Here is a 16,884-nt window from a genome sequence, read left to right on the forward strand (position 1 = left end):
CCAGACAGGATGCCTTGATAAAGGAGAATAATTCACTGTTGACATTTAGATCACTCAGACATATGGTGTACTTCAGTATGAATAAAACATAGACTGCACTTTTAATTATATATAATAAAGACTTGCAAACAGAAAAGGTTTAAGCTTGCCAGTTTAGTATTATAACAGAATACCTTAATGAGCTAGACATGGGGTAGAGCAGGCAGGCTCCACACCAATCATACTTTTGGTGGCAGGGAGCTCTGCAGCACAGAATAGGTTGATAGGTCAGTGTTAACTAGACAAGTAATGAGACCCAATGCAATCTTGCACTGTAATGATATGCTTACAGCCAGATGCTCAAGTGCTGTGGACACAGGTGTGAAGACTAGAAGGATCCAAGAACGTTTCTTGCAAATATTGTGTTGATTAAAGACCTTCAATGCTTTCAGCAGGATTTATGGTTATTTGTAAAGGCCATTCAAGATTCAAGATTGTTTAATGTCATTTCCAGTACACAAGTGTAGAGGAGAACAAAATAATTGTTACTTTGGATCCGATGTGACATAATAATATGAAGGACACAATAATAAAAAGCACAATAAATAAAAATACTTGAGATATCTTGCATACAAATTATATGTATTATATGTGATTGTATGTCCATAAAGTGATGCTAGTCACAGGAGTATCTGTACAAAAGGTGACTCTGACAGGAAATGATAAAGTAATGGTGATGGAGGCAGGGGAGGGGAGGGGAGGGTTAGTGGGTTGAAGTATTGATCAGCATTACCAATTGGGGAAGTAACTGTTATATGTCTTTGATGGTGTGTAGGCTGGTGCTGGTGATGCATTGGGCAGTTTTGACAACCTGTTGTACAGCCTTCTTCTCTGCTGCAGTGTTGTATTGTTCAGATGTTCTCTACTGTGCATCTGTAGAAGGACACGGGTATAGCACAGATGTGCCGGTGATCTTTCCTGATTATGTAGGACACGTTCTGTGGCCATGAGAGCTTGTGCAAGATGGGCACTTGAGGAGTTTGAAACTGCTCACACTTTCCATTGCAACGATGTCCTGTAAAGAAGGGTGTGAGTTCTCCTGAAAGAACTGAACAACTGGTTACATTTCAGCAACAACTGCCAGAATCTGGGTTCAATCCTGAAATTGTGTGCAGTCTCTACAGCGTCTGCATCGTTTCCCTGAGATGACAATTGGATAGAGGGAAATCAGGATGGTAGGAAAGAGATTGGGCCATAGGAAAACAATATGGGAATAGGATTGATGGGATTTCTCTGAGGCTCACTTTCTATTATGTGATGAGAAAAATATAAAAGTATGAAATGCAAATGGAAGTATAAAGTTAAAAATAATACTGCGGAGTTTAATAAAAGCAAACTACTTGATCCAAAGGGCACTGATTCAACCCAAAAAAATTTATTTTGTTACCATTCTAAGATGTCATTATCCATTTGGTGAAGTATTGCATAATATTAGTACTCACTAAAGCACAATGATAAAGATATTAGAACCAAGGGGCTGTCAGTTATTTTTACTTGGCTATCAGACGGCTTGTGATATTTTGTTCATAATTCATTCTGGCTTCTCTGAAACTTTTAACCCAGTTGCCCACTAGCAGATGATTATTCTTGTGCCTCTGTTGGAAGTTCTTTGGCCACCAACTCATACACTGTTGCTACCTCCTGCTCACCACATACCCCTCCTTCCATCCCAAAGCTTTGTGAAGAATTGTTCAAGTTACCATCTTGCCACTGGATGGCGCACCTATCAATGATCAATTGCCTTGTTGAATTTTGTGTTCCATTTTCAGGGTACAATTTTTCAGGATCAGTTTTAATATTACCGGCATATGTTGTGAAATTTGTTGTTTGTGGCAGGAGTATATTGCAATACAAAATAATACAGAAAACTAAATTACAATAAGAAATATAAATACACATATACATACTGTATGTATAATTAAATTAAATAAGCAGAGAAAAAAGAGAGCAAATTAAGAAAGAAAGAAGAAAATTGTGAGGTAGTGTACATGGATTCATCATCCAATCAGAAAGTTGATAGTGGAGGGGAAGACGCTTCTCCTAAAACATTGAGTATGTATCTTCAGGCTCCTATACCTATTCCTTGATCGTAGCTATGAGAAGAGGGCATTTACTGGGTGATGGGAGTCCTTCATGACAGATGCTACCTTTTTGAGGCATCGTCATCTGAAGATATCTTCGATACAGGGGAGGCTAGTGCCCATGATGCAGCTGGTTTGGTTGCAACATTCTGCAGCTTTTTCTAATCCTGTGAGATGGCACTTCCATACCAGTTGGTGATGCAACCAGCTAGAATGCTCTCCACCGTACGGTTGTAGAAATTTGCTAAAGTCTTTGGTCACATAGCTAGTCTCCTCAAACACTTAATGAAATATAGCTGCTGTTATGCCTTCTTTGTAGTTGCATTAATACGTTGGGTCCAGAATGTTTTCAGAGATGTTGACATCCAGGAACTTGAAACTGCTCACCCTTTCTACTGCAGATCTCTTGAACAAGACTGGTGAGTGTTCCCTCGACCTACCCTTCCTGAAGTCAACAATCAATTCCTTCATCTTACTGATATTGAGTGCAAGGTTGTTATTATGAGACACCAGTCAAACAGCTGATCTCTCTCATTCCGATACGCCTCTTCTTCACCATCTGACATTCTGCAAACAATAGTATCATTGGCAAAGTTATAGATGACATATGAGTGGTGCTTAGCCACACAGTCATGGATGCAGAGAGAGTAGAGCAGTAGGCTAAGCACACACCCTTGAGATGCACTAGTGTTGATGGCCAGCGAGAAGTTATTTTTGCAATGACCATGGCCTTCTGATGGGAAGTCAAGGATCCAATTTCAGAGGGAGGTAGAAGCCTAGGTTTTGGAGCCTGATGATTAGTACTGAGTGTATGACGGTGCCGAACACTTAGCTGTAATCAATACACATCTGCTACTGTCCATGGGATCCAAGGCCGAGTAGGGAGCTGGTAAGATTGCACCTGCTGTAGACCTACTGTAGCAATAGGCAAATTGCAGTGGGTCCAGGTCATTGCTTCGGCAGGAGTTGATTGTGACAATAACCAACCTCTCAAAGCACTGCATCACAGTAGATGTGAGTGCAACTGGGTGATAGTCAATGAGGCAGTTCACCCTGCTTTTCATGGGCACTGGTATTATTGTCACCCTTTTGAAACAGGTGGGAACCTTAGACTGTAGCAGTGAGAGATTGAAGGCACTCCTGCCCATTGCTTTGCACAGGTCTTCTGCGTCCTACCAGGTACGTTATTAGGTCCCGATGTCTTGCAAGGGTTCTCCCTCATGAAAGATGTTCTGACATTAGGCCTCGAGACGGAAGTCACAGGGTCACTAGATACTGCATGGATTCACGCAGGTGTTGTTTTATTCTCCCTTTCAAAGCATGCATAAAAGGCATTGAGCTCAGTTGTGAGTGAACAATCACAGCCATTCATTTTGTCTTGTAGTGTGTTGGCTCCTCTAGTCCCACAAGTGATATGTTGGTGGCAATTGTTCAGAAACTTCAAGCTGGCCTGGTTGAAATCTCCTGCAATAATAGGGAAGGCATCATGGTGTGCTATTTTATGACTGCTAATCATGGTGCTCAGCTCCTTCAGTCCTGCATGACTTTGACCAGAGATGGAAAGTACACTGCAACCAGAATTACGGTGAAAACTCCCTTAACAGATAGAATCAGTGACATGACCACAAGATATTCCAGGTCGGGTGAGCAGGACTAGGACAGAACTACCATGTCGATGTACCAGGCTGAATTAATAATGAAGCATACTCCACTTTCTTTATCTTTAAAAGACTCAACTGACCTATCTTTGCAGTGAATGATGAAGCCATTGGGCTGCAGCACTGCATCTGAAATGGCACAGGTGAGCCATGCTTCCGTGAAGCAAAGTACACAGCAGTTTTTAACAATAACCCTTCATTAAAATGGTAGCAGGAAATTGAAAGAGTAAATGGCTGTCACAAATCATGATGTTAAACTCATTACTGCAAATAGAGAAATGTGTACGGCAATTGCATTAATATGTTAAACCGCAACTCTTAAATTACATTAATCCTTATAAAATTGCAGTTATGGATCTCAGAGGCAAATTGCTGATTCAATAGCATCAGAACTAACCAATATCTATTGTGATGACAAACACAATGAATAATGGCAGACCCAATATCTGTCTAATTCACAACAGGCCAAAGGCTGTTTTGTAAGATATGCCCTACATGCTGACAATTAAATGGCCATCTAAACGAAACTAATACTGAGAAAGCATCCATTTAGAAACTACTCAACCGAGCACCAAGTCGTAACAGTTGGCAGAAACTTCACACAGTCTGACAGGCACAAGTTTAACTGGATGTCATACTGACCTTATTTATTAAAGTCATTGTGTAAACAAGAAGTTCTGTGTCAATACCATCCTTCTCATCCAGTATTTCCATGACATTTGACCATGGCCTCGCACCTAAAAAAAAGTTAGAACACTAATTAATGTCTGACCTCAGAATTTCACACAAGACAATTAAACAGCTAACAGCAGGAAGCAGTTTTAAGAAAACATCTGTATCTTCCATAACTGCAAAATCCAAGTTGAAACATTTGCCATCATATTCAGCTTGAAGTGCCAAGTGGCTTCCTCCTGAGATGCCAGAGCTGTTTCTTTCATTCTGTTTTATATCCGGAAACCACTGTGAGTATTTAAGGCTTTGAGATCAGACAATATCCCAGGTGCAATACTGAAGACCTGCTCCTGAGAACATGCCACATATCTAGTCAAGCAATTCCTGTACAATTACAACACTGGCATTTTTCTGATGATGTGGAAAACTGCCCAGGAATACCTTGCACACATACAGCAGTACAAATCTAGTTGGGCTAATTACTACACAACAAGTTCAGCCACAATCATCCGTAAAGTGATGGAAGGTGTTATCAGTAGTACAATAGTGTGAAACTTAGCAATAACTCATCCAACACTACTTAGTTTTGGGTTTCACCAAAGACTTGATCTAAAATTGAGACAAGAGCTGAATTCCTGATTCAACAGAGAGCAAAATCCCTCAATATATCAGCAGTATTTCACCAACTGCAGTAGCAAGGAGCTTTGATAAAAATGAAGTCAATGGCATTAAGGAGAATGCCAATAATTTCAGTCATATGTCATGAATATTAGTCATGTTACTGGACATCAAGGCGGGAGGAGAAGATGGCAGCGCGATGCAGCTCTCTGGTGAAAGGATATCGATTCTGTTAAATAGGGGCCGTGGACAATTCTGATCTGATGGAGACCGACGTGAAAGCACAGAGGAACGTCTGGAGAAATTTCTGAAAGGCCTGGTTCGCTGCCGCTGTTACTGCGTGATCGAGAATCTCCAGAGGAAAGGTCCCAAAATCCCCAGCTATAGCCTGCTGCTAGCGACCCAGGCTGAGGTCGAAACATTTGGCAGAGATGGCGCTTGGTACTCGGTGTCAGAGGGCTGATCGGAGCTCCAAGTTTTCGGACGACTCAGAGTCAGACTGTGGTCAGGCATGGCAGGAAGAGTTTTCTTCCTTCTTCCATCTGCGTGAGATGTGGGACTTTAGAGAAACTTTGAACTTTTTTACTGTGCCATGGACTGTTCTTCATCAAGTTATGGTATTGTTGCACTGTTGTAACTATATGTTATAATTATGTGGTTTTGTTAGTCTTTCAGTCTTGGTCTGTCCTGTGTTTTGTGATATCACACCGGAGGAATATTGTATCATTTCTTAATGCATGCATTACTAAATGACAATAAAAGAGGACTATGTGTCCTCATAATCTAATCTAATCTAATTTAATCTCACTCCCAGGTAGGGTTGCCAACTTTCTCACTCCGAAGGACAAAAGTAGCAGTCAAATACGGGACACTTGTGCTTACCCCAAGAAAGACTAGCATGACCATGAAGCCTTGCGCGGGCACCTGTGTGGGCATGCGTGTCATGCGCATGCGTGTACATGCCGATTTTTTTCCTACAAATCAGTTTTGCCTTAATCTTCCGGATTCTGCTTTTACTATATGTTAGTGTTATTTTAGGTTTCGTGTGTTATTTGGTATGATTTTGGTTGGTTACTTTTTGCCTGAAAACGCTCAAAAATTTTTCCCATATAAATTAATGGTAATTGCTTCTTTGCTTTATGCCATTTCGGTTTATGGACGGTTTCATAGGAACGCTCTACATTAGTGGGGGAAGTATGGGACAAGGGCGGTCCCATATGGGACAAACCAATTAGCCCAATATACGGGATGTCCCGGCTAATATGGGACAGTTGGCAATCCTGCCCCCAGGACACTACTGCACGTCAATATTGAAGGTGCAACCATTTTCATCAACCACTTTCTTTCCTTCCCAAGATAGGAAATGAGAATGCATACTGATGATTGCATAAAGTCCAATCCCATTCCCAATACCTTACTCAATGATGGAAGCCATGCTTGCATGCAGCAAGATCTGGAAAGCACTCATGGACAAGCAGTCTAGTCTCAGTCATCGGCAAAGTGATGGGAGATGTTCTCCAAAATGGCACCTACTCACCAATAGACAATGTTCATCCATGGACTGATAAATGGTAGGTAATATTTGTGCCATATTATTTCCAGAGAATGACCCTGTCAAACTTGATGTTTATATTGACATAACCTTGACTTTTAGAACCATCACCATTACAAACTTCCCCCATTACCCTTTGGAGGTACCATTGACTTAAAACTCAAAAGGAATAGCTATATGCACAATCCAAGCAAGTTTAGGGCTCGGGATCCTGTGGCAAGTGACGCCCCTCCTGACGTCCCACTACTTATAAAACACAAGCTAGTAGCATGAAGGAACACACTCAACTTGATGAATCAGCGTAGCTCCAACTATTCTCAAGGGTCTTCCAGAACAACGTATTTCATTTGACTGCTTCTGCATCACTGCATGAACAATCTACTTTTCCATCTGGGGATCATACTGCCTGCTGTGTGAATATTCTACAAAGTTCTCTGCAATTACTTGCTTTCTCTAATTGCCTCAAGACGGACAATAATGCTGGCTTTACCAACAATGCTCAGAAATAAAAAAAAAACAATTAAAAAAGCATCAATTGAAAAGATGCTCAAAAACATCCTATACAATTACCGGTATTTAGATCATCATATTCATTGGTTTGGTTGTTTCGTATATATTTTGGGAAAAAAAATCAATGCTGGAAATGCCAGAAGGCAAAATTTAATTATTGCAGACAAAAGCCATATCCTTGGATTGAGCTCCATACAATATTCTGCAGAATTAAGAGCTAGGTCATCAGTGACCTCTTACCAATTTGCAACAACCACAAATCGTTATTAAAGCTTGAGGAGAAATAGTGAAAACATTTAGAAAGCCCAATTTACATCTCAGTATCAAAGACATCAAAAGTTTCCAATCTAGAATTCTCATTCTACATTCCTTTGAAATGAATAGCAATTGAAGTTAATTACAGAAGGTGTTGGGAATATTTCCAAATTTCTTGTGTCTCCACATTAAAAAAGATATTCAAGCACTCAATTACAGATCACAAGTAGGGGATGTATTGAACAGGCATGTGGAACAGATTCTTCAGGTCCAAAGCAGGAGTTATAGAATGAGTTGAAACCATACATTGTATCTGCTTTCTTCTTGAAATTAGTCTGCAATAAACATACATATTAAACTGTGAGCAAAAGATTGCCTGATACAAAGCTAAGGATTGGATATAGATGAGGAGTGCTGTTTTGTGGTGAAGTATTCAGAAGTTAGTTCTGCAGTGCAACCTCCCTATGGTATTCAAGAAGGATCCTGTATCAGCTTTGGAATATGCAGTAGCCACTGTTGTTTTCCCATTGCAATGATAATACTCCATTACACAGCCAAGAAACAGACCATAAAAGACATCCATCTATTTCTTTAGTTTCTTCACACAGAAGAGATGAATCTGTTATTTAAAGATGCACTTTAAACTTTAAAGCACTTTACAGAGCCATTAAAACAAAATAGATCACAAGCCAAAGGTGCTGAAATGATGATTTTACCACAAACTTTGTCAAACTGAAGGTTTGAGGAAACTTTTAAAATGAAGAGAGCAAATTAGAGTGATTTTGGAAGATCACTGTATTCATAAGATGTTTAGAGTAAATGGAGTTTCACAGACAAAAGCTTGAAACTGCCACTGTGTATGGTAGTTTATGATACACAGAGGGCTGAACAAGGATTTTCTGAGGATACAACTTGTGTTTATACATACCACTGGAGAGCTATTTAAAATGTGGCAGAAGGAGTAATTACTCTGACAGTTGTGAACTACCACTGGGAAGGATTCAAGTAGCTGAAATAATGCTGGGTGAGCAAGAGGTTCTGAGCAGGCCACGTTACTGGTGTTGTCAAGGATACCTGCCGCCGTGGCCATTCCACCTTCCTTCTTCAACCTTCTGGGAGAACATCCAGCAGCCTGTAATCCAGACCGCCAGCCTTAAGAAAGGCTTCTTCCCCACCAGTTACAGAGTACTGAACCAAATCACCTCTTTTACGTCCCTTCTTGCAGCTGCTGCCACTACTTTGGATTGTTTTTACCTTTCTCAGTTATTCCATTATTACCATTTTAAAAGTAACCATGCATACAGTTTACTCTGTGAGCTTCAAGATTGCTCAATGTCATTTCCAGTACAAAAATGTGAAGGAAACAAAACAACTATTAGTCTGGAACCAATGCAGCACACAAAAAAAAAACACAGTAAGATAAAGAACACAACAATAAGAGGAAAGCACACAATAAATATGAATTAAAAGTTATTGAATGTAAAATACTACAAAAAGTAGTGGATACAGCCCATATCATCACAGGCAGAACCCTCTCCACCACTGAACACATCAATACAGAGCACTATTGCAGGAAAGCAACATCCATCATCAAAGACCCCACCACACAGACAATGCTTTCCTTTCACTGCTGCCATCAGGAGGAAGGTAAAGGAGCCTCAGGACTCACACCACCAGGTTCAGGAACAGTTATTACCCCTCAAACATCAGGCTCTTGAACTAGTGGGGATAACTTACTCAACTTCATTTGCCACATCACTGAACTGTTCCCACAACCTATGGACTTCCTTTCAAGGACTCTTCATCTCCTGTTCTCAGTGCTTATTGCTTATTTACTTATGCTTTTTTTTAAATTTACTGTACACAGGTTGTTGTCTTTTGCGCACAGGTTGGTGCGGTATTTCATTAATTCTATTGTGTTTCTTCTATTTACTGAGTATGCCTGCGGCAAAATGAATCTTAGGGTTATATTTTCTAACATGTATGTACTTTGATAATAAATTTACCTTGAAACTTTGAAGTCTATGTATATAAACTATCCTATGAATGTACATAAGATAACTTAAATACATGGACTGATTTTATGTCCACAAAATGATGTTAGGAACAGAAGTGTCCGTACGCAAGGTAACTGTCAGGAAATGATAAAGTAGTGGAGGTTGGGGGGTGGGGGGGTTACATGATGGAGGTGTTCATGAGCCTTGCTGCTTGGTGAAAGTAACTGTTTTTGAGTTCTGCCGTGGATACTTCAAGGCCTCCTCCCTTTTGGGAGTGGGTCAAAGAGTCCATAAGCACTATGGGTGGGATCCTTCATGATGTTCTGGCCCATTACCAGCACTTTTCTGTATTATGTCCTTGATGTAGGAGTGTTAGCTGGTGCCAGTGGTGCATTGAGCAGCTCTGAATATCCAAGAGCCTTCCTGCCTGCCACAGTGCAGTTTCTGCAGTGCACATAAACAAGGATTTTCTTTGCATACTGCTGTGTGCAACAATAAACTTCAGGCATCTAAGAGCCATCCAAAATATCCAATTCTTTAGATAAACTTGAGATCTGAAAGCGTAGAAAACGCATTCCTACATAATGCCTTTAATTAATTTTCAACCTGACCCAAAACAATTTAATGCAATCAAATGCATTGAGTTGTACTCATTAATGAATGCACGAAGCAGAGCATCCAGTTTGGAAACAACAGCTACACATGGCGAAATGATACTGAATGGAAAACCTGTAATAAGACCATAAGATATAGGAGCAGAATTAGGCCATTTGGCCCATCGAGTCTGCTCTGCCATTTCATCATGGCTGACCCAATTTGCCTCTCAGCCCCAATCTCCTTACTTCTCCCCGTATCCCTTTATGCCATGACCAATGAAGAACGTATCAACCTCTGCCTTAAATATACATAAAGACTTGGCCTCCACAGCTGCCTGTGGCAGCAAGCTCCACAGATTCACCACTCTCTGGCTACAGAAATTCCTCCTTATCTCCGTGCTGAGGCAGCGTCCTCTGATCTTAAGACTCTCCCACTACAGAAGACATTCATATCTACTCTATCAAGGCCTTTTACCATTCAATTGGTTTCAATGAGGCCACCACTCATTCTTCTGAATTCTGGTGAATACAGGCCTTCAAATGCCAAGCCATTCAATCCTTGAATAATTTTCATCATCCTCCTTTGAACCTCCTCCAATTTCAGCACATCCTTTCTATAAGGGGTCAAAAACTGCTCATAATACTCCAAATGAGGCCTCACCAGTGCTTTATGAAGTGTCAGTATACATCCTTACTCTTATAATCTAAACCTCTTGAAATGAATGCTAACATAGCATTTGGTTTACTCACCACAGACCCAACCTGCACATTAACCTTAAGGGAAACCTATGCAATGACTTCCAAGTCCCTTTGCACCTCAGTTTTTTGTATTATCTCTCCTTTTAGAAAAGTCTAGCCTTTCATTTCTTCTACTAAAGTGCATGACCAATAATTTCCAGACACTGTATTCCATCTGCCACTTCTTTGCCCATTCTCCTAATATGTCTAAGCCCTTATGTAGCCTCTCTACTTCCTCAAATCTATCTGCCCCTCCACCTATCTTGATATCATTTGCAAAGTTCACAATAAAGCCATCAATTCCATCATCCAAATCACTCACATATAACGCAAAAAGAATCGGTCTCAACACAGACCACTGTGGAACACCACTACTTGCCAACAGCCAACCAGAGGGCTCCTTTTATTCCCACTCTTTGCCTCCTGCCACTCAGCCACTACTTTATCCATGCTAGAATCTTTCCTGTAATACCATAGGCTTGTAGCTTGTTAAGCAGCCTCATGTGTGGCATCTTGTCAAAGGCCTTCTAAAAATCCAAATGCATATCAACTTTGTCTATCCTGTTTGTTATTTCTTCAAAGAATACCAACAGGCTTGTCAGGCAAGATTTTTCCCTGAAGAAACTATGCTGAACACAGCATAATTTATCACGTGCCTCCAAGTACCCTGAGACCTCATTCTTAATATTCGACTCCAACTTCTTCCCAACCACCAAGATCAGACTAACTGGCCAAGAGCTGCTTTTCTTCTGCCTCTCTCCCTTCTTGAAGAATGGAGTGGCATTTGTAATGTTCCAGTCCAGAATCTCTTTTAAACTTTATGTATGTGAAGAAACTTCTTACTTTATACTTTATTGTCACCAAACAATTGATACTAGAACGTACAATCATCACAGCGATATTTGATTCTGCGCTTCCCACTCCCTAGATTACAAATCGATAGCAAATATTAAAAACTTAAATTATAAATCATAAATAGAAAATAGAAAAATGGAAAGAAAGGTAGTGCAAAAAAACCGAGAGGCAGGTCCGGATATTTGGAAGGTACGGCCCTCATCTTTACATTCTTAATTACTTTTTTTAGTTGGTTTTTAAAAGTTTCCCAATCCTCTAACTTCCCACTAATTTTTCATCTATTATATGCCTTCTCGTACGCTTTTATGTTGGCTTTGACCTCTCTTGTTAGTCACAGTTGTGTCATCTTGCCTTTAGAATATTTCTTCCTCTTGGAGATGCACATATCCTGTGCCTTCCAATTTGCTTCCACAAATTGCAGCCATTGCTGCTTTGCTGTCATCCTTGCCAGCGTTCTTTTCCAATCAACTCTGGCCAACTCCTCTCTCATGCCTCTGTAATTCACTTTACTTCACTGCAATACTGAAACATCTGACTTTTGCTTGTCCTTCTCAAATTTTCATGTGATCACTTTCCCCTCAAAGTTCTTTTTCATTAAGCTCTCTAATCATTTTTGGTTTATTACACAACGCCCAGTCCAGAATAGCTGATCCTCTGGTGTGCTCAACTATGAGCTGCTCTAAAAATCCATCTCATATGCATTCCGGAAATTCTCCCTCTTGGAATCCAGAACCAACCTGATTTTCCCTATCTCATTTTTTACCAACAGAGAAAAACGCTGCCCCCCTCTGCCTTCCTGCCTATACTTTCAATACAATGTGTATCCTTGGACATTAAGCTATCGGCTATAATCTTTTTTCATCCATGATTCAGTGATGCCTACAACAAACGTGCGAATCTGCAATTGTGCTGAAAGTTCATCGACCTTATTCCGTATACTGTGCATTCAAATATAGCACCTTCATTCCAGTATTCACCCTTTTTGATTTTGCACCCCTTTAATATTGTAACTCATCCTGTTGACTGCAATTTTGCCCTATCAACAGCCTTTCCTCACTACACATAGCCTCTGTTTGTAAACCAGCTACCTCATCTTCAGCACTCTTCAGCCTTTCCTACAATACTTCTTGCATTGAAATATATACAGCTCAGGACACTAGTTGCGCCATTCTCAACCTTTTGACTTCTAACTTTGTCTGAGGTCTTACCATCAACTGCCTCCATAACCACTCCACTAACTGCTCTGGATGGTTCCCATCCATTTGAACTCCAGTTTAAACACCACCGTGCAATATTAACAAACCTTCCTGCAAGGATATCAGTTCCCCTTCGTTCAGGTGCAAACTGGCCCGTCTCTGCAGGTCTCACCTTCCCTCGTATTGTTAATAGTAATGGTACTGTCAAAATAAGCAATATTTTTAAGGATTACAGGTACAAATCTCATACTCTTTTTCAAAGTAACACTTTTTATACCCACTTGGCAGAGGAAATAGATTGTTCTTTGAAGGCTTCATTTCAACAGTAAGGACTCCCTCAATAGAGTCTGAACCTTTAAGCAGAAGGCTTTGGGATGGGATTTGAACCTAGAAGGATCAGGTTCAGAGGTTTGCTTGCTGCCAATTGATCCGCTGCTGTTACCAATGGCAAAGAGCTGCAGGGCTTAAATAAGACTCTGTTTTAACAAAAAAAAATTAGGCAGATGGTCCCTTTAGCAGAGGAAAATATTCCATTATGCTCCACAGGAGAATTAACAAACAAAATTGACATGCCCACATTAGAATGGGAAAAAAAACAGACTAGTGATATTTTTTGATTGTTCAGAGACAGGTTCGGGGGGGGGGGTGGATTTCTAGATGAGAGACAATTGGACATAAAGCTCTGACTACTGAAGGAATTAAAACTGGTCAGAATTGGATACTTTCAAATAACTTGGGAATATGTAATGCATAAAATTTCAACATATATGGTGTGCAAAGGATAAAATATATGTGAAAACTAAAGGTGAGAATTTTACAGCTGAAGCTCAAGATCATCCAGAACAAAGTAGCCCACTTAGCTGGTATCCATTCACCAACTTAAAGAAATCATTCTCTTCAACACTGGTACACAGTCCCCATCCATTTACAGAAGGAGTTTTAGTAACTTGTTAAAAAAGACAACACTATTTGAAAGGGATAGTCTGATCTGTAAATTAGTTTGTCAGCCTTTGCTGCCATCTTTGTTTACACCCAGTAGCCACTTTATTAGGTACAGTGGTAGAACCCGGTGTGGTCTTCTACGGCTGTAACCTGTCCACCTCAAGGTTCAATGTGCTGTGCATTGAGATGCTCTTCTGCACATTATTGTTGTAACACATGGTTATTTGAGTTTTTGCTGCCTTTCTGTCAGCTTGATCTAGTCTGTCCATTCTCCTCTGACCTCTCATTTTGCTCACAGAGCTGCAGCTCACTGGTTGCTCTCTGTTTTTAAAACTGACTGTTACGTATGGAGATCAGCAGTTACAGAGATATTCAAACCACTCTGCCTCGCACCAGTCTTCTTTCCACAATCAGTCACTTCGATCACCATTCGTCCTCATTCAACTGTTTGGTCTGAACAACAAGTGAACCTCTTGACTATGCCTGCATGGTTGCATGCATTGACTTGCTGCCATATGATTTGTTGATAAGATATTTGCATTTAAAGGTGTACAGGTGTGCCTAAAAATGGTCATTCAATGTATATGCTGCTGCTATCCTGCATGTAATGCAGCTGTTTGAAATAAGAATCCATCGACTTTTTGACAAAGGCAGCTACATATAGCTGTACCATAGTGTTGCGAGAGTGAAGATAGCTGTTTCATTATTCCAACCATCTAGGTTAGGATGCAGGTACAGTATATAGTCCTTGAAAGTGGTGATACAGGTAGACGGGATAGTGAAGAAGTGTTTGGCATGCTTGCCTTCAGTGATCAGAATGTTGTGCACACAAATCATTTTATAGCTGTACAAGACAATGTACACATTTGAAGTGCTGCACATAGTTCTGTTCACCTTGCTAGACAGCAGATATCATTGAACTGGACAGGGTGCCAGAACAATTTGCGGGTATTACTGGGACTGGAGAGTTTGGGTTATAGGGAGAGAGTGGATGGGCTAGGACTTACTTCCCTGGTGTTAAGAGGATGATAGGTGATCTTATCAAGACATAGGATCATAAGGGGCATTCAAAACTACAGGGAGAAGATTGAAAGTGAGAGGGGAAAAGTTTAAAAAGGGACTTGAGAGACCACATTTTATACACAGAAGGCAGTGAGTATATGGAATGCCAGTGGCAGATGCAGGTGTATAAGATAATGAGAGGCATTGATTATGTGGAGAGTCAGAGGCTTTTTTCCCCAGGGTTGAAATGGATAACACGAGAGGGCACAGTTTTAAGGTGCTTGTAAAAAGGTACAGAGGGGATGTCAGGGGTGTGTGCGTGGAATGGGCTGCCGGTGACTGTGGTGGAGGCAGAAACAATAGGCTCTTTTAAGAGACTCCTGGATAGGTACATGGAACTTAGAAAAATAGAGGGCTATGGGTAACCTTAGGTAATTCCTAAAGTAAGTACATGTTAGGCGCAGCATTTTGGGCCAAAGGGCCTGTATCGTGCTGTAGGTTTTCTATGTTTCTAGGTACAGTAATGATATTTAAAAAGCATTTGGACAATTATATAGATCAGATAGGTAGAGATAGATACAGGGTAAACATGGGGAAGTGAGACTATCTCAGTAGGGCACCTTGGTCACCAGAAATGAATTGGGCTGAATGGCCTGTATCCTTATTGTTTAGCTCCATGACTAACATTTATACTGCTGATATGATTGCTTAACTCATAAGATATAGGAGCAGAATTAGGCCATTTGGCCCATCAAGTCTGCTCCGCCATTTCATCATGGCTGATCCAATTTTGATAGTAATGAATTCTGTTATTTGTAGAATTTCTAAAGGGAGTTTGTGAACCATTTCCTATAGTGCAATGCTTAAATGGATGGAGCTTGCTGAGTAAAAAAGACTTTTCCATTTTGGCTCTTGCACAGGCTCCAAAGGCAATCTACTGAACATGTATGACAAAGAATGGAACACTCCTCTGAATACTTCCTATGGTTTTGGGGCATGAAGGGAAGCTTTGAACACAACAAGACTCACCTCTTTTCTGGTCAACTGTGAGGACTGCCTGGATGAATAGTGGTGCATTCGACTCTGTGTACTCCACAAAAACCAGCAGCAACTTCAGGGCTGTCTTCACCACCAGGCGGAACTGCTCAACAAACCAACAACACGTTACGTTAATGCAACTTGACGGGAGAAATAGTAACAGTGTATACAAGAAACATCTTGGGAAATCAGCCTCATTAAGGATAGGCTGGTTTCCCAAAAGAAATTGGCAGCATCAAATAAGTGATATTATACAGAAAGTCCAAACTCTACATGAAGTCAGGGTCTCTACTTCATTAGGAGTTTGAGGAGATTTGGTATGTCCTGAAATACTTTTGCAAGTTTCTACAGATATTCAGCGAAGAGCATTCTGACTGGCTGCATCACCTGGCATGGACACTCTAGTGTAGAAGATTGTAGAGGATTGTAGGCTCAACTTGCTCCATCGTGGACATAACCCTCCCTGCTATTGAGAACATCTTCAAGAGGAGTGGCCTCAAGCGGCAACATCTATCATTAAGGACCCACACCGTCCAGGACATAACCTCTTCTCATTACTGCCATTGGGGAGGAGGTAAAGCATCATTGAGGACCCACACCGTCCAGGACATACCCTCTTCTCATTACTGCCATTGGGGAGGAGGTAAAACATCATTGAGGACCCACACCGTCCAGGACATACCCTCTTCTCATTACTGCCATTGGGGAGGAGGTAAAGGAGCTTGAAGACCTATACTCAACATCTTAAAAACAGTTTCCTCCCTTCCACTATCAAATTTCTGAACTGTTGATAAACCCTTGAACACTACCTTGTTATTTGTCTTTGGCACTATTTTGTAACATAGTCATTTTTATGTCTTGCACTGTGCTGCCGCCACAAAACAATAAATTTCATGACATATTTCAGTGATAATAAACCTGATTGTGACAGGGCCAGGCAGAAATAAAGGATGATCTTATTCTAAAACTTAAGTACAATTTCACATCGAAAAATTAAGATCCCAACATCCCTTCCCTTTTCTCCTTCATTAGCAGTGTTCCCTCCCATGGATATTAAAGCTTTTGAGACTCTTTCATTACCAACAGGGCAGAAGGGCCATCACTGATGTTGAGTTGGCCTTATGGGAGTGAGATG

General features: G+C 40.7%; 1 protein-coding gene across 19 annotated transcripts in view; it reads right to left on the bottom strand.

Moving 5' to 3' along the window:
* The window catches only part of fhod3b (formin homology 2 domain containing 3b), a 580,851-nt gene that overhangs the window by 173,329 nt on the left and 390,638 nt on the right, over positions 1-16,884 (bottom strand). For all 19 annotated transcript variants that reach the window (XM_072283418.1, XM_072283417.1, XM_072283413.1 and 16 more), the window contains exons 7-8: positions 15,741-15,852; positions 4,421-4,515 (exon numbers count right to left, since the gene is read on the bottom strand). In XM_072283418.1, coding sequence (XP_072139519.1) covers positions 4,421-4,515; positions 15,741-15,852 — 207 coding nt within the window. The remainder of the gene's footprint in view (positions 1-4,420; positions 4,516-15,740; positions 15,853-16,884) is intronic.

Source organism: Mobula birostris, chromosome 19 (genome assembly GCF_030028105.1).
Source record: "Mobula birostris isolate sMobBir1 chromosome 19, sMobBir1.hap1, whole genome shotgun sequence".
NCBI lineage: Eukaryota > Metazoa > Chordata > Chondrichthyes > Myliobatiformes > Myliobatidae > Mobula > Mobula birostris.